General features: G+C 35.9%; 1 protein-coding gene across 15 annotated transcripts in view; it reads left to right on the forward strand.

Moving 5' to 3' along the window:
* Positions 1 to 19,406, forward strand: part of VPS13B (vacuolar protein sorting 13 homolog B) — an 861,603-nt gene that overhangs the window by 97,330 nt on the left and 744,867 nt on the right. For all 15 annotated transcript variants that reach the window (XR_012128333.1, XR_012128334.1, XR_012128335.1 and 12 more), the window contains 5 exons: positions 514 to 609; positions 1,073 to 1,195; positions 1,663 to 1,800; positions 2,618 to 2,705; positions 16,797 to 16,988. Coding sequence is in view for 12 of the 15 variants with exons in the window: in XM_073229878.1 (XP_073085979.1) it covers positions 514 to 609; positions 1,073 to 1,195; positions 1,663 to 1,800; positions 2,618 to 2,705; positions 16,797 to 16,988 (637 nt within the window). In the remaining 3 variants the exon portion in view is untranslated. The remainder of the gene's footprint in view (positions 1 to 513; positions 610 to 1,072; positions 1,196 to 1,662; positions 1,801 to 2,617; positions 2,706 to 16,796; positions 16,989 to 19,406) is intronic.

The raw sequence follows: 19,406 nt of genomic DNA on the forward strand, positions 1-19,406 counted from the left end.
TATTTGCCTGATTGAGTGAATCTGTGAGACATACTATGAGACACATACTTTGAAAGTAGACACCCATGAATCTACTTCCCTCACAGAAATAGGTTCTGTTGAATCTGTTTTTGTTTTTTTCACAGCTTTCTTCCTGATTACAAATGGGAAGAAATCTTAGAAGTGATTGAATATATAATATGAATTGAGGTTAAAATATATGCAAATGTTTGGCAGACTATATGAGCCATTATAGCTACACTGCTTTCATCTTTTTAAGCAATGTAGTTAAGAGAAAGGAGTTAAAGTAAGATGGCATTTAAATTCTCTGTATGAGCTTAGATTGGTGTATTCAACCTTTATACCATGGATAATTTGTTACAGCTGTTTTTGCTGCACCTGTTTTCCTGCTTAATAATGAAATTTCCGGAATCTTAAAGTTGGTCTTGTTTCCATCAAATCATCATAATAATGACAGTTTATTGCCATTTAATCTTAATATGATTGACTTTTTATTCTTATATTGTTTCTTAGCTCACTGAAATGCAAGCTGAGAGTAGTTATTACAGCCCTCAAAAAGTAAAATCTAAAGAAGCATTGTGTTGGGAGCAGGAAGGAACTACAGTTGAGGTAATATTGCAACACTGAATGTATGTTTTTAAAATCTTTTGAATGGTCCTTAAAGTTAATATTTAATAAACACAGGCTTTTATCATAAGTGGTATGTTTAAAAAATACGTAATTTCATATTTCTGTTTAAGTGGTCAGTAGTGTTGATTGAAATTATTCCTTTAACAAAGATTTTACTTTGTAATATGCAGTTTAATTCTTTAATTTAGCTTGTGTGTGGTCATATGTATGTTTATGGATTAATGTTTATGAAGTACCAGTCATTGAGGATACAAAGGTTTGAGGATACATAGACAGTTAAGATGTTTCTTACTTTAACAGGGTTTATGATCCAAGGAGAATAAATTTGGGAAAGCCATAATCCTAAAAAAGTTTCATCTAATTTAGATATGCTATAAGGAAAACATGTAATTTTTTAATGAAATTGAAGTTCTTAGTTGTAATGTTTCCTTTCCTCTTATAGGCCCTTATGATGGGAGAGCCTTTCTTTGATTGCCAGATTGGTTTTGTAGGTTGCAGAGCCATATGCCTTAAAGGAATTATGGGTGTTAAAGATTTTGAAGAGAATATAAATAGAAGTGAAACTGTAAGTCAAAGTCTACCTTCCCCCTTTTCTGGATTGAATGCAGGGATAATGAAGTGCTTATTGAAGTGTTTAACTATACCAAAAAATCTGTTAAGACTACATATATAACTTTGGTTTGAGAGAGGAACTTTACTGTTTTTTCCTCTAAGAAATAATAGAGTTCAGGAGACTTTAGAAAGTTGGTAGCAGTTAACACCTGGACAGTAGGTCCAAATATTTTCCAATTCCTAAATGTTTTTTCTATTTTGTTTATGGTGGCTGTTTGCAGTTCCTTTTTGGTTTGTTAAAAAGTTCTTTGCCAAAATAGGAACTGAAGATGGAGACAGCATTCCTTGTCTTTTTTACAGGACTTCATGTTGTAGTGATTTCTCTTGACTACTTGCTGGGTGTTACCAAACCAAGGTTTTATTTTCTTTAATAGTCTGATGATTTTTCCTCCTGTTTAAAAATTTTGCTTGTATTTTCAGGAAGCCTGTTTCTTCATTTGTGGTGAAAGTTTGAGTATGAAAGGTTTAACATACCTTACAAATTCATTGTTTGATTACCGAAGCCCAGAAAATAATGGTACTCGTGCAGAATTTATCTTGGATGCAGCTCATCATAAGGTCAGATAATATATATTTGAGCCAAATTCTAGGCTGTGTTTGGGTGGAAACTTTGTGTGGGTACTTGTGTTTGCCATCTTTCTTCTTAATAATTCTGAATGCAAGTTGTTTAATGAAATATTCAGAATATTTTCATCAAGCTTCTACATCTAGAAAGGTTTGAGGAGTGCACAAAGATCTCTACTTTTATATAGTATGTGACCACAGTTACTTTAGGGGAGTGGGGTAAATAGGCAATGATGAAGAATTTCACATTTTACTATATATATATATATGTCTTAGTATTGTTTGACTTTTTCATATAAGAGTATATTACTGTACTTAAGCAATAAATTGAAAAATTCAGTTCCCTGAAGATATTATAACCCTTCCCTCTATAGATTTACTTTTAGGTTCAAATTAAAAGATTTAATTTTGGCTTGCATAATTAACATACATCTTAAATATTTAAGTATATCTTAGTGTTTCAACTGTTTCAGGTAAGTGTAATGATATATTTAAGGATTAACTCTTTGAGAGTATATGATATTAGACAGTTTTATGATAGTGATAAAGGTCAAGAGTACTATCCTGTACTGTTATAGGAATTCATTAACCAGAGATTATTGGTAAGGTGATCAAAATATCTGGTAGAATTATGAATTTTGTGTGTGTGGAGACTATATAGTAAAGGTAACATTTTGTAGAAGTGAATTCTTTGGATAACCTCTCTTGTTTTGGTAATCCTTTGAGTTGATACATATTCTATGTAAGGATGTGTGTCTGACTGTTAACTTGTCAGGTTTTAACATTCTCTTTGTTTTGCTTTGTTTCACAGGAGACATATACTGAGATGGCTGGAATTCAAAGATTTGGGGCTTTTTACATGGATTATCTCTATACATTGGAGAACACCAGTGGCAAAGGTACTGGTTTCTTTCCTTTATGTTTGCTTTTCATTGAACAACAGAAAAAAAAGGCTTCTTCAGAATCAGTGGGTCCTTAGCTGGTTGTACTCTGTTACATCAGATATACTTTCTGTTACTTTGGAGAATGGTTTAATTTTAATGTCATGTTAGAATTTTGTTGGATTGTAGACATTTTTAGTCCTTTCCTTGAGCAGCTGAGAGGACATTTTTTATTATCAACTAGAATTAGTTCTAATATATACCAAATATGAAAGATTTAATATATCAAATTTCATATTAAGCTGCAAGAAACCTAAACATTGTCTTTTATGTATGAAGTACATTTTGAAACTTGTATGCCTCTTTTTACCAAAAAAGCTTGTTTTAAGTAGAAAAGTAGTTGTCCTAGAAACTATGGACAGAATCTTTCATTATTTTATTATGTGTTTCATTTTATTATGTTAGCAATCAACTTTAACTATTTGATATATTATGTGCACATCCATATACTATGTTGTGACTATTATTCCAGTCTTTTTTCATATTGAAAATGTAATGAAAATAGGTTCACCTTTTTTCTTGTTAATTTTTCATATTTTAATGAATGATTTGTGTGTTAGGAATGAATTAGATACTGTGAATGCAAAGACCAAGGCATTTCTCAAGAGACCAATAGGTAGTGTTTAACTATACACTTAAATAAGTGATTATAATACAGCATATTAAGAACAGTGGTGTAACAGAGAGCTAAGGTAGTTCCAGGTAAGAAAGTGACTACTTTTGTCTGTGAGGTCAGGTGTCACAGAGGAGGTGGTCTTGAAGATTCATTAAGTTTTGTTAGATGAAAACGGAAGGAAGAACAGTAATTTTTTGCTTCCTCCTTTTGTAATGGATTTCTAAATGTTGGCATTCTCATTGACCAAACCTTGGATTCACTTCTTCCTCTAAACTCTTTCTTGAAGTAATCTTACTCTTTTCCATATACTAAGTATCTTTTATAAGTATCTTTAATATTTTGTTGATATTTGTATTTTTTAAAATTTTTACAATTTTTAAAATTAAGTATTAGTGATATACACTCTTACGAAGGTTTCACATGAAATACATTCTGGTTACTACATTCACCCATATTATTGAGTGCTCCCCCATACCCCATTGCAGTCACTGTCCATCAGTTCAGTAAGATGCCAGAGTCACTACTTGTCTTCTCTGTGCTACAGTGTCTTCCCCATGATCCCCCCCACACACCATGTGCACTAATCATAATAACCCTCAATCCCCATTTTCCTCCCTCCCCACCAGCCCTCCCACACCCCTCCCCTTTGGAACCACTAGTCCCTTGTTGGAGTCTGTGAGTCTCCTGCTGTTTTATTCCTTCCGTTTTGCTTTGTTGTTATACTCCACAAATGAGGGTAATGATATTTGTGTTTTTTAGTCTAAACTTTTTCAAGATTTACAATTAAATATCCAATGCATACTTGACATTTTAATTCTGTACCCCACAAATGTCTCAAAACTGAGTATGTCCAAATTGAATTATTAATATCCCTGACCACCTACTGCATGTTGCTTCTCCTTTATTTTCAGTCTTCTCAGAAAATTTTTCTACTGTTTTCTAGTTGCTCAAGTCAGAAACCTGGGAATTGTCATGACACATTCCTTTTCTCCTAGCATCCAGTCTATCAACACATTCTATCAAATTTTCTCTCCAAAATCTATCTTGAATTCATCCACATCTTGTAAGCTCCACTGTTATCACTCTCACCCAGTCTCCTATCATCTCTAGACTAAAATAATTTTTTTACTGGCTTCCTGCTTTCACTCTTGCCTTCCTATAATCCATACTGTAGTCAGATAAGGTTTAATTCCATGCTTTAATTCAATTCCTTTGCATTGCTTTATTTAAAAATAAAGTTTAAATAGTTTATCACATTTTGGTCTTGAGGTACTTGTTGGATGGTGATAACCACTAAGGAAGATGAGAGACAAGAAGGGAAGATTTTTTGTGGTACCTGTGAGCATCAAGGTAGAGATGTTCAGGAGACAGTTAGGTATGTGAAATTTCAGCTCAGAAGCCTATGTTCTAAGGGTTTTGCAAATTTTTATGGTGCTATGGTTGACAAATGTAAGCTGGTAAGGTTCTTCTTGTTCAGTATGATGCCTCATGCATGTGCTATGGATTTGTTATCTTGTGAGGAGGTGGAGTGTGAAGTTGCCTTTTAAGTAAAGGAAACTTTGCATTAAAATTTTTGTTATTTTACACAAGCTGCTTCTATAGTTTTAAAAAAGATATATACATGATTATATTTGCTAGGGGGTTTATGTATTTTCTGTCTGAGAAGCTGTAATTTGTTTGCTTTTGAATTCTTATTTTTCATTTCTGTGAATAATACACAATGTCACAGATAATAGTCCTTCACTTTATTTTAAACAAAATGTTGGATGATAAGACACAAAAAGGTTCTATACATTTATGTACGGAATAGCAAAGTTCTATGCATTTATAAAGTAAACACCTGTGTATTTTTCACAGAAGCAAGAAATAAGACAGTGTCAACATCTGATAAGATTCCTGTGTTTTCTTTTCTATCATACTCTCCTCCCTCCCTCATTCACTAGAGCAAACTGTTATTCTGAGATCTGTGATCATCATTTTCTTGCTTTTGGTTTACAGCTTTCATATCTACTTAGTCAGTGGTACAAGCAGATAATTTATTTTTGAGGAAATAACATTCCACTATTAATTTTTGTGAATGGCACATGTACTTTAAGAATGTGTTCATTCATTCACTTGATAATCTCTTCCTTCATTCCTTATCTGCTTTTAGGTAGCTATGTTTATGTTTGTTTCTCATTGTGAATCTGCATTCATAGTGACGGTGATGGTGTTGATAATAAGTAGCTAATACTTACTCAATGGCTTTAAATACAAGGCAATATTTTGGTGTTTTACAGGTATTAGCTTCTTTAATCCTCATAATAACCCTGTAAAGTAGAAAACATTTTACATTTTAGAGATAAGGAAAAATCCAGTCCAAGACTTCATACTTATGTGAAATTTGACAACATAGCCCGTATTCATAATCACCGTGTTTAGATTTTCTTCTTTCTTGAACTACTGGAAACAAGAAACTTCTAGAATTTTTATTGTTTAAAGAACCTAAGGTATTTTGAACTCTCACAAGAGGTAATTTTATGTACTTCAAAGAAATATTTTATCTAAAATTCTTGGTTTGTAATGACTCGACACATATTGGTTCTGTGGTCCAAACTGATAAAAAGTGCCCTGAGTTTTATCTAGGTATCTAAATAACTAAAAATTTCACAAAGTTTCTAGTGAGTTCTGAATTTTCAAAGCAGATTTGATTGGTTTAACGAAGCTTGTAATACTATTCTAATTAACATAAGAAACCAGTAAATGCAGTAAGGAAAAGAGCTTGTATTATTTGTTTATGTTGATAAATGATTTAGTAGTATTTTACCCACATTATAAAATGGCATATAAATTAAACTTCAGTTAACATGTTTCCTGTGGTACTGCTTGATATTGATAAGCACCGTCTGACAATTATTTTGTTTTTGTTACCTTACTCAAAAGCATTCAAACAATGTTTTAAAGACCAAATTGAAATATTTCTTACTAATATAACTGCCTGTTTAGGAAGTTACTGCAAATGTTTTTATGGACCTTAAGTAGATAGATGAAAGCATACTTTTTAAGAATTTTGGTATGATTAATCTACAATTACATGAGCAACATTTTAACATTTTGGTTACTAGTCCCCACCACCTACTCCATTACAGTTACTGTCCATCAGCAAAGTAAGATGCTATAGAATCACTACTTGTCTTCTCTGTGTTGTACTGCCTTCCCTGTGCCCCACCCCCACATTATGTCTGCTAATCATAATGCCCCTTTTTCCCCCTTGTCCCTCCCTTCCTACCTATCCTCCTCAGTCCTTTTCCCTTTGGTACTTGTTAGTCCATTCTTGGGTTCTGTGAGTCTGCTGCTGTTTTGTTCCTTCAGTTTTTTTCTTTGTTCTTATACTCCACAGATGAGTGAAATCATTTGATACTTGTCTTTCTCCGCCTGGCTTATTTCAGTGGGCATAATACCCTCTAGCTCCATCCATGTTGTTGCAAATGGTAGGATTTGTTTACTTCTTATGGCTGAATAATATTCTTTTGTTTATATCTACCATATCTTCTTTATCCACTCATCTACCAATGGAGACTTAGGTTGCTTCCATTTCTTGGCTATTGTGAATAGTGCTATGATAAACATAGGGGTGCATCTGTCTTTTTCTAATTGGGCTGCTGCATTCTTAGGGTAAATTCCTAGAAGTGGGATTCCTGGGTCAAATGGTATTTCTATTTTGAGCTTCTTGAGGAACCTCCATATTGCTTTCCACAATGGTTGAACTAATTTACATTCCCACCAGCAGTGTAGGAGGGTTCCCCTTTCTCCACAACCACGCCAACATTTGTTGTTGTTTGTCTTTTGGATGGTGGCCATCCTTACTGGTGTGAGGTGATATCTCATTGTGGTTTTAATTTGCATTTCCCTTATAATTAGTGATGTGGAGCATCTTTTCATGTGCTTGTTGGCCATCTGAATTTCTCCTTTGGAGAACTGTCTGTTCAGCTCCTCTGCCCATTTTTTAATTGGATTATTTGCTTTTTGTTTGTTGAGGTGTGTGAGCTCTTTATATATTTTGGATGTCAATCCTTTATAGAATATGTCATTTATGAATATATTCTCCCATACTGTAGGGTCCTTTTTTGTTCTATTGATGGTGTTCTTTGCTGTACAGAAGCTTTTCAGCTTGATATAGTTCCACTTGTTCATTTTTGCTTTTGTTTCCCTTGTCCGGGGAGATATGTTCATGAAGAAATTGTTCATTTTTATGTCCAAGAGATTTTTGCTTATGTTTTCTCTAAGAGTTTTATGGTTTCATGACTTACATTCAGGCCTTCGATCCATTTTGAGTTTACTTTTGTGTATGGGGTTAGACAATGATCCAGTTTCATTCTCTTACATGTAGCTGTCCAATTTTGGCAAGACCAGCTGTTGAAGAGGCTGTCATTTCCTCATTGTATATCCATGGCTCCTTTATTGTTTATTAATTGACCGTATATGTTTCAGTTAATATCTGGACTCCCTATTCTGTTCCACTGGTCTGTGGGTCTGTTTTTGTGCCATTACCAAATTGTCTTGATTACTGTGGCTTTGTAGTAGAGCTTGAGATTGGGAAGCGAGATCCCTCCTGCTTTATTTTTCCTTCTCAGGATTGCTTTGGCTATTTGGGGTCTTTTGTGGTTCCTTATGAATTTTAGAATGATTCATTCCAGTTCATTGAAGAATGCTGTTGGTATTTTGATATGGATTGCATTGAATCTGTAGATTGCTTTAGGCAGGATGGCCGTTTTGACAATATTAATTCTTCCTAGACAAAAGCGTGGGATGAATTTCCATTTGTTAATGTCCTCTTTAGTTTCTCTTAGGAGTGTCTTGTAGTTTTCAGGGTATAGGTCTTTCACTTCCTTGGTTAGGTTTATTCGTAGGTATTTTATTCTTTTTGTGTTTTAATTTTGTATCCTGTAACTTTTCTGAAATCAGATATTAGGCTAGTAGTTTTGGAGTGGAGTCTTTAGGGTTTTTTATTTTTTATTTTTATTAAGGTGTTATTGATATAAACTCTTATAAAGGTTTCACATGAAAAAACAATGTGGTTACTACATTCACCCATATTACCAAGTCCCCACCCATACCCCAATGCAGTCACTGTCCATCAGTGCAGTAAGATGCCACAGATCCACTATTTGCCTTCTCTATGCTACAGTGTTCTCCCTGTGATTACCCACATCATGTGTACTGAACATAATACCCCTTAATCCCCTTCTCCCTCCCTCCTCACCTGCTGTCCCACACCCCTCCCCTTTCATAACCACTATATCCTTCTTAGAATCTCTGAGTCTGCTGCTATTTAGTTCCTTCAGTTTTGATTTGTTGTTCCCAAATAACGGAAATCATTTGGCACTTGTCTTTCTCCGCCTGCCTTTTTTCACTGATCATAATGTCCTCCAGCTCCATCCATGTGGTTGCAAATGGATTTCTTTCTTTCTTATGGCTGAATAGTATTCCATTGTGGATATGTACCCCATCTTTATCCATTCATCTACTGATGGATGCATAGGTTGCCTCCATATCTTGGCTATGTAAAAAGTGCTGTGATAAACATAGGGGTGCATATGTCTTTTTGAGTCTGAGAAGTTGTATTCTTTGGGTAAATTCCAAGGAGTGGGATTCCTAGGTCAAATGGTATTTCTATTTTTAGTTTTTTGAGGAACCCCAGTATTGCTTTCCACAATGATTGAACTAGCTTACATTCCCACCAGCAGTGAAGGAGGGTTCTCTTTCTTCCTCCTTGTCGCCATCATTTGTTGTTCTTAGTCTTTTTCATGCTGGTCATTCTTACTGGTGGGTGGTGATATCTCATTGTGGTTTTACTTTGCATTTCCCTGATGATAAGTGATGTGGAGCATCTTTTCATGTGTCTGTTTGCCATCTGAATTTCTTCTTTGGAGAACTGTCTCTTCATATCCTTTGCCCATTTTTTAATCAGGTTATTTGCTTTTTGGTGTTCAGGCATCTAAGTTCTTTATATATTTTGGATGTTAACCTCTTGTCAGATATGTCATTTACAAATATATTCTCCCATACTGTAGGATGCCTTTTTGTTCTGTTGATGGTGTCCTTTGCCATACAGAAACTTTTTAGTTTGATGTAGTCCCTTGAGTTTATTTTTGCTTTTGTTTCCCTTACCTGAGGAGATGCGTTCAGGAAGAAGTTGCTCATGCTTATGTTCAGGAGATGTTTGCCTATGTTGTCTTCTAAGTGTTTTATGATTTCATGACTTACTTTTAGTTCTTTGATCCATTTCAAGTTTACTTTTGTGTATGGGATTAAACAATAATCGAGTTTTATTATCTTGCATGTAGTTGTCCAGTTTTGTCAACACCAGCTGTTGAAGAAGCTGTCATTTCCCCATTGTATGTCTATGGCTCCTTTATCATATATTAACTGATGATATATGGTTGGGTTTTTACCAGGGCTCTCTTGTCTGTTCCATTGGTCTATGGCTCTGTTCTTGTGCCAATGCCAAATTGTCTTGATTACTGTGGCTTTGTAGTAGAGCTTGAAGTCGGGGAGCATAATCCCCCCAGCTTTATTCTTCCTTCTCAGTTTTGCTTTGGGTATTCAGGTTCTTTTATTGTTCAGTGTGAATTTTAGAATGATTTTCTCTGGTTCGTTGAAGGATGCTGTTGGTATTTTGATAGGAATTGCTTTGAATCTGTAGATTGCTTTAGGCAGGATGGCCATTTTGACAATATTAATTCTTCCTATCCATGAGTACAGGGTGTGTTTCTGTTTATTGGTATCTTTTTATATTTCTCTCTTCAGTGTCTTGTAGTTTTCAGAGTATAGGTCTTTCACTTCCTTGGTTAGGTTTATTCCTTGGTATTTTATTGTTTTTGATGCAACTGTGAATAGAATTGTTTTCTTGATTTCTCTTATAGTTCATTATTCATGTATAGGAATGCCACAGATTTCTGTGTGTTAATTTTGTATACTGCACCTTTGTTGAATTCAGATATTAGATCTAGTAGTTTTGGAGGGGATTGTTTAGGGTTTTTTATGTACAGTGTCATGTCATCTGCAAACAGGGACAGTTTAACTTCTTCCATACCAATCTGGATGCCTTTTATTTCTTTGTTTTGTCTGATTCCTGTGGCTAGGACCTCCAGAACTATGTTGAATAGAAGTGGGGAGAGTGGGCATCCCTGTCTTGTTCCTGATCTGTAAGGAAAAGCTTTCAGCTTCTTGCTGTCAAGTATGATGTTGGCTGTGTGTTTGTCATATATGGCCTTCATTATGTTGAGGTACTTAAGCTCTATACCCATTTTGTTGAGTTTCTATCATGAATGGATGTTGAATTTTGTCGAATGCATTTTTAGCATCTATGGAGAGGATCATGTGGTTTTTGTCCTTCTTTTCATTGATGTGGTGGATGATGTTGATGAATTTTTGAATGTTGTACCATCCTTGCAGCCCTGGAATAAATCCTACTTGATCATGATGGATGATCTTATTGATGTATTTTTGAATTTGGTTTGCTATTTTGTTGCATATATTTGCATCTGTGTTCATCAGGGATATTGGTTTGTAATTTTCTTTTTTTGTGATGTCTGTACCTGGTTTTGGTATTAGAGTGATGCTGGCCTCATAGAATGAGTTTGGAAGCATTCCCTCTTCTTCTACTCTTTGGAAAACTTTAAGAAGGATGGGTATTAGGTCTTCATAAAATCTTTGATGAAATACAGCAGTGAAGCCATCTGGTCCATGGGTTTTGTTCTTAGGTAGATTTTTTATTACCGGTTCAATTTCTTTGCCTGTAACAGGTCTGTTCAGATTTTCTGTATCTTTCTGGGTCAGCCTTGGAAGGTTGTATTTTTCTAGAAAGTTGTCCATTTCTTTTAGATTATCCAGTTTGTTATCATATAATTTTTCATAGTATTTCTGATAATTCTGTGTGTTTCTGTGGTGTCCATAGTGGTTTTTCCTTTCTCATTCTGATTCTGTTTAGGTGAGTAGACTCTCTTTTTTTCTTGAAAAGTTTGGCTAGTGGTTTATCTATTTTGTTTATTTTCTCAAAGAATCAGCTCTTGCTTTCATTCTTTCTTTTGTTTCATTCTTCTCTACTTTTTTTATTTCTGCTCTAATCTTTATTATGTTCCTCCTTCTACTGACTTTGCGCCTCATTTATTTTTCTTTTTCTAGTTTCGTTAATTGTGAGTTTAGACTGCTTATATGGGATTGTTCTTCTTTCCTGAAGTAGGCCTGTATTGCAATATACTTTTCTCTCAGCACTGCCTTTACTGTATCCCTCAGATTTTGCAGTGTTGAATTATTGTTGTCATTTGTCTCCATATATTGCTGGATCTCTGTTTTTATTTGGTCATTGATCCATTGTTTGTTTAGGAGCATGTTGTGAAATCTCCATGTGTTTGTGAGCCTTTTTGTTTTCTTTGTACAATTTATTTCTAGTTTTATACCTGTGTGATCTGAGAAGTTGTTTGGTAGAATTTCAGTCTTTTTGAATTCACTTAGGTTCTTTTTGTGCCCTAGTATATCGCCTGTTCTCAAAAATGTTCTATGTTCGCTTGAGAAGAATGTGTATCCTGCTGCTTTTGGGTGTAGAATTCTGTAGATGTCTGTTAGTTCCATCTGTTCTAGTGTGTTGTTCAGTGCCTGTATGTCCTTACTTATTTTATGTCTGGTTGATCTGTCCTTTTGAGTGAGTGGTGTGTTGAAGTCTCCTAGAATGAATGCATTACATTCTGTTTCCTCGTTTAATACTGCTAATGTTTGGTTCAAATATGTCGGTGCTCCTCTGTTGGTTCCATATGTATGTATAATGGTTATATCCTCTTGTTGGACTGTCCCCTTTATTACTATGCAATGTCCTTCTTTATCTTTTCTTTCTTTCTTTGTTTTGGAGTCTATTTTGTGTGATACAATACTGTAACACCTGCTTGTTTCTCCCTATTGTTTGCATCAAATATCTTTTTCCATCCCTTTACTTTTAGTGTGTGTATATCTTTGGGTTTGAGGTGAATCCCTTGTAAGGGGCATATAGTTGTGTCTTGCTTTTTAATCCATTTTATTACTCTGTGTCTTTTGATTGGTGCCTTCAGTTCATTTACATTTAGGATGATTATTAATATATATGTACTTATTTCCTTTGCAGGCTTTGGATTTGTGGTTCCCAAGTTTCAAGGGTAGCGTCTTTTTTGTCTAACCATCTAACTTAACTCTCCCATTATGCCATTATATACACAGTCTGATGATTCTTTGTTTCTCTCCCTTCTTATTCTTCCTCCTCCACTCTTTATATTTTAGGTGTTACCTTTGACTGCTTTTGTGGATAGTTGATTTTATTTTTTGCCTTTAGTTAGTATTTGATTGGTCTGCTTTCTTTGCTGTGATTTTATTTTCTCTAGTGACATCTATTTAGCCTTAGGTGTGCTTCCATCTTGAGCAGTCCCTAGAAAATCCCCTGTAGACCTGGTTTGTGGAAGCAAATACCTCAACTTTTCTTGTCTGGAAATTGTTTAGTCCGTCCTTCAAATTTAAATAATAATCTTGCTGGATACCGTATTCTTCATTCAATGCCCTTCTGTTTCACTGCATTATATCATGCCATTCTTTTCTGGTCTGTAAGATTCCTGTTAAGAAGTTTGATGATAGCCTGGTGGGTTTCCCTGTGTAGGTGATTGTTTTTTCTCTCTCTGGCTGCCTTTAATACTCTGTCCTTTTCTTTGATCTTTGCCATTTTCATTATTATATGTTTTGGTGTAGTCTTCCTTGGGTCCCTTGTGTTGGGAAGTCTGTGGGCTTACATGGTCTGACAGACTATTTCCTTCCCCAGATTGGTGAAGTTTTCAGCAATTATTTCTTCAAAGACACTTTCTATCTGTTTTCTCTGTCTTTTTTTTCTCATTCTTCTATAATGTGAATATTGTTCCATTTGGATTGGTCACACAGTTCTCTTAATATTCTTTCATTTCTGGACATCCTTTTGTCTCTCTTTGCCTCAGTTTCTCTGTATTCCTGTTCTCTCATATCTATTCCACTCGTAGTCTCTTGCATCTGGTCTAGTCTGCTGTTTCATCCCTTAGCTCTTGCATATTTCTCTGCACGTCCATCAGCATGGTTATGACTTTTATTTTGAATTCTTTTTCAGGAAAATTCCTTATCTCTCTCAGTAGACCTTCTCTCTGGGGTTGTCTAATTGATTTTTGATGACCAGATTCTCCTGCCTTTTCATGGCAAGTGGTTGCAGGCAGGTGGCATGTGTGTCTGCTGGGAGAACAAAGTTCCTTCCTGCTTGTTGGTCACCTTGTCGTTCTCCGCTGCCTGTGCTGTGTTCCCCACACCAGGAGCAGCCTCTGGGATAATCTCCTGAGTTCCCAGGGGCAGGGTAGCCCTTGGGATAGTCTAGTGCACTGCGGGGGTTGTAGCCACGCTGGATGTGTTTTCCTGTGAGAATGGCATCCCTTTGTACCTTCCTGACCTTGCTCTGGTATCCACTGCCTGTGCCAGTTACCAGCACAGCAGGGAGCAGTCTCTGGGATAATCTGAGCCGCAGTGAGCGGGGCTGCCCTTGGGCTAGCCTTGAGCACTATGGGTAGTTGCAGCTGCGCCTGGTGTGTTCTGCTGTGAGAACGGCACCCCCTTGCTCTGTCTTCTGCTGCCTGTCCCGATTAGCTGTGCGCTTGGAGGAGACTCTGTGTGGTTGCTGTGGGCATGGCTGCTCTCCTTCTACTCCTCAGCTGTGGTGGGTCAGCCATTATGCTTGCAGCCTTGGTTGGGGGGAATAAATGGTTAGCTGTTTATCGCCATAAGGGGCTTCGAGGTTGTCTTACCCCCTCATGGGGTTAAGGGGCCCGACATTCCTCAGGATTCCCTGCTTGCTGGCCTGAGTGTGCTGCAACGATTTTGTTCAGCTTTTGAGCCCTGTCCCTTTAAGACTTTTAAAAAGCGCTTGCTTTCTTTTGTCCTAGGAGAGCTGGCTGTGGGGATCCACTTGCAGTCTCCATCTCGTACCCTACCCTTCCATTTCTGTAATACCTAGTACACCACGCAATGTGTGTCTGTGCTCCTGGTGCAGATTAATAGCGCTGGTTATTTAGCAATCCTGTGCTTTCCCTCCCCCCAACTCTGACTGTTTTCCTCCTGCCTGTGAGCTGGGTTGGGGGAGGTGCTTGGGTCCTGCTGGGTCACGGCTTCGTATCTTACCCCCTTCGTGAGATGCTGAGTTCTCTAAGATGTTGATGTAGCCTGATTGTTATATTATATCTTCTGGTTTCTCTTTTAGGAATAGTTGTATTTGTTGTGTTTTCAAAAATATATATTGTTTTTGGAGGAGATTTCAGCTGCCCTACTCATGATGCCATCTTGAGCCCCTCCTGAAAGTATAATTTACAATGGGAAGATTTTAGAGACAGAGACAATTGAAACAGTTCAGTTACTGGAATGAGGAAAAGAATGAGAACAGCATTAATATTCACTGCCCTTTTGAATTTGGATGTCTTGGGAGACTGTTGGTGTTAATTTAGGGGAATGCTGGAGTAGAAGGATTCCTGATTACTACATTAGTCTACTTAAGGATTAATTTTTTAGTTTCTTAGGTATAGCTAAGATAGGCTTTTTTTTCTTTAAAGCTGTGGGTTTTATACAAAGATTTAGACTTAATAAAAGCTTTATATAAGTTATACAAGCAAACTTGAATAAGAACCAGTGGGGTAATAAAGCTGGTGAATCTCCAGGAGAGGACAAGTGGGGATATATAATTTTTCCCTAGTGAAAGTAAGAGTTCCTTTCACTCTGAGATCACCAGTGGTTGGTGAAATTGTTTTGTTAGCTTTCAGATTTCTCTTCAGATAGGAAGAAGATTAATTTTCTATCAGTAGGTATAAAAATATAGACAGATTTGGACACTGTAGGTTCTGATGGTTCTGGCTATCCTGGAGAGACTGACAAGTCCTTCCTTTTTGTTGGGCTAGCTGGGTGTTACTTTGACTCTTAATACGTGTAATGAAATATTCAGGGGGCTAGAGTGAGCGAACATATTGAAGGTGGCACCAGTAAATATTTTGCTGAAAAAATATAGTTAAAACCCTGTCACAATTTTACATTTCAGAGAAGCCTATAGTGTGTATACTTAAACTGCATTATAATTAAGTTGTATTATCTGGAACAAAAAAAGTAGCCCATAAGCTCCTATTAGACGTAATTTGATGTCTAAAAATAGGGTCTTTTTATACAGTAACATTTGCTTAGGAAGCCAGATAGCCCCTTTAGGACTCAAAGCAGGGCATTTTCCTAGTTTTTGAATATTGCGTTTTGCACCCAAAGTTCTGGTTGTATTCAAGTGACCTCATCCTAACAGGTAACTCTGGAAAAGGTCTGGTTTGGCTGTGGTAGGTAATGGTTTTATATGTGAATTGTGTGTTACTTAATCCTAATTTCTAATGTGTCTTCATTATTTATGCATATCATAAAATATGTATAAGATTAACTTTGTATGTTTTATTTGACATGACATTAAGTCTGTGTGTGGTCGTTTTAAGAATATGTAAATAAATTATTTTTTCTGTAGTACTGAGACTGAAGATTGAACTGAGCTCCCTTGTTTGGAATTTATTTTTGAAAAAGTTATTAGAAGGTGTAGATACAGAATTTTTGTGTTTAATTGGGCAGTCCTAAAATCTAGAGTTATTAAATGCTGGAAAGCCTGCATTTCTTTTTTTGTTTGAGTTAACAAACTCAGCTTAAGAATTAATAGTTACTTTCTTGTCACTTAACTATAGTGGATTTATGTATTAATACCAAATCCCTCATATAAGGAATGTACATATAAGATAAGGAAAAGAAGTAGCTGTAGGTAGAGCCAGGCTTTTCTTTAGAAGATAATTTTGGTTCTTCAACATGTAGGCATATAAAGGATTGAAAAAGTTGTTTTGCACTAAGGAACATAGCCATAATTTATTCAGGAAAAAGTTCAAATCAGTTAATACTATTGTTTATTTCTATTGTTATTGTAAAACTCTAATGACACTCTGAGAACATGTAATTTTAAACAATCTATTTTTTCAGTGAAAATTGAGACAAAATAGTAGTAAAGTGCAACTTTTTCTCCCTTCCCAGCCTTCATAATGGTATTGTGTATGGAATTATTGGATATAAGCCAATTAGAGTTTAGAGAATAATTTTCTAAGAATAATAATTTCAGTTCTATAGCAGTTCTTATAATCTTAGATAGATAACAGGAATAATTGTTTTTTGAGTCAATAGCATTTGTTGATGATATTTGTATAGAGAAAAATTTAGGCTGACAGGGTTCTTTGTATCTAACTGATGGAGAATTGTTTTTAAGGCATTAATCTATAAACTAAAAAGATAGATGTACAAAGTATGTATTTTAATATTACTCTTCTCTGACTGATGCTTCAAATATTAATATAAAATGTGGCTTCTTGTAGGTTCTGGAAATCAACAAGACTTTTCTTCAGGAAAAAGTGAAGATTTGGGAACAGTTCAGGAGAAGTCTACCAAAAGCCTTGTTATAGGTCCTCTTGATTTTCGCTTGGATAGTAGTTCAGTACATAGAATTTTGAAAATGATTGCTTGTGCATTGGAACACGAATATGAACCATATAGCAGGCTAAAACCAGGTTTGTTTTTGGCTTAATTTTGAATCTCTTGCAAGTTGATTATAGTGATTAATCTAATTTGTTGTATTTTGCTAACTTACCATTTTGCCTGTTGACTTTCATATACTTAGATGTGAATTTAAAGGGTACATTTATGTGTGGAAGTTATGAGAGGTCAAAATTTGGAAGTTATTGACATAAGTACTTTCTTTGCCAGTATTTGTGTTTTATTGTCATACCTTTATTTATTAATTTTTTATTTTGGTATCATTAATCTACAATAACATGAAGAACATTATGTTTACTAGGCTTCCCCTTTCACCAAGTCCCCCCCACAAACCCCATTATAGTCACTGTCCATCAGTGTTGTAAGATGCTGCAGAATCCCTACTCGTCTTCTCTGTGTTGTACAGCCCTCCCCCTGCGCCCAACCCCCCACTACACCTGCTAATCGTAATGCCCCCTTTCTTTTTCCCCACCCTTATCCCTCCCTTCCCACCCACATCCTCCTCAGTCCCTTTCCCTTTTGTAACTGTTAGTCCATTCTTGGGTTCAGTGATTCTGCTGCTGTTTTGTTCCTTCAGTTTTTCATTGTTCTTATACTCCACAGATGAGTGAAATCATTTGATACTTGTCTTTCTCTGCCTGGCTTATATCACTGAGTATAATATCCTCTAGCTCCATCCATGTTGTTGCAAATGTTAGGATTTGTCTTCTTCTTATGGCTGAGTAATATTCCATTGTGTATACGTACCACATCTTCTTTATCCATTCATCTACTGATGGATACTTGAGTTGCTTCCATTTCCTGGCTATTGTAAATAGTGCTGTGATAAACATGGGGGTGCATCTGTCTTTTTCAAACTGGGCTGCTGCATTCTTAGGGTAAATTCCTAGAAGTGGAATTCCTGGGTCAAATGGTATTTCTATTTTGAGCATTTTGAGAAATCTCCATACTGCTTTACACAATGGTTGAACTAATTTACCTTCCCACCAGCAGTGTAGGAGGGTTCCCCTTTCTCCGCAACCTCACCAACATTTGTTGTTGTCTGTCTTTTGGATGGTAGCCATCCTTACTGGTGTGAGGTGATATCTCATTATGGTTTTTTTTTTTTTTTGAGAGGGCATCTGTCATATTTATTGATCAAATGGTTGTTAACAACAATAAAATTCTGTATAGGGGACTCTATGCACAATCATTCATCAACCCCAAGCCTAATTCTCAACAGTCTGCAATATCCTGAAGCATAACAAACAAGTTCTTACATGGTGAACAAGTTCTTACATAGCGACTAAGTTCTTACATGGTGAACAGTGCAAGGGCAGTCATATCACAGAAACTTTTGGTTTTGATCACGCATCATGAACTATATAAACAATCAAGTCATATATGATTATTCATTTGATTTTTATACTTGATTTATATGTGAATCCCACATTTCTCCCTTATTATTACTATTATTATTTTTTAAATAAAATGCTGAAGTGGGAGGTAGATGCAAGATAAAGGTAGAAAACGTAATTTAGTGCTGTAAGAGGGCGAATGTAGATGATCAGGTCTGTGCCTATAGACTAAGTATTAATCCAAGCTAGACAAGGGCACAAAATATCCATGGATGCAGAAGATTTCTCTCAAACAGGGGGGGTTAGGTTCTAAGCTTCACCTCTGTTGATCCCCAATTTCTCTCCTGATGGCCCCCCTGTGACTGTGCCTGTCTTAGCTTGTTCCTCCCTTGAGGAATCTTACCCGTCTCTGGCTGACCAGTCATCTTCCAGGGCCATACAGGGAAATGTAAACTTGGTAAGTGAGAGAGAAGCCATATTGTTTGAAAAGGTTAGCTTTTTACTTCTTTGCAGATTTATGCCCTGTGGCTTCTATGCCCAGCATTTGTCTTGAGGTATCTTTACCACTTGGAAGAATTATGATACTTGGTAATTTTCGATATGAGGCATGAATTCTACTAAAAGGTTGTAATTAGGAAGGAAGAAGAAAAGCAGAAGTAGCAGACAGAAGAAAACATGGGAAGATTGATTATTTCTTTGACATATCTTCTTGTGGAGTAACATAAGCATGTATAGGTTTTAAACTACTAATTAAATTGTGTACACACATTAACATAATAGGAATACAGCTACATAACAAAAGCAGACCTACAATTACCAGCCACATCCAGTGAAACTAAGAAAACCAGTTAGGTACCCGAGGCATTTGTGAAAACTTATCAATGATATGATGGATATTGTCTAACTGAATTTGAATAGTTTGAGAAAAATCAGACAAATTAAAACAACACATTCCTGGGAACTGTTCACATCTCATATGTTCTTTTAACAGTAGATAGTCTATAGTCACACAACGTTGGAGCACTGCAACTTGCACTTCTCCTAATTCTTGGACAGTGTAGATCCAGTCAAATTTGTTGTTTTACTGTATGCACA

Source organism: Manis javanica, chromosome 2 (assembly GCF_040802235.1).
Source record: "Manis javanica isolate MJ-LG chromosome 2, MJ_LKY, whole genome shotgun sequence".
NCBI lineage: Eukaryota > Metazoa > Chordata > Mammalia > Pholidota > Manidae > Manis > Manis javanica.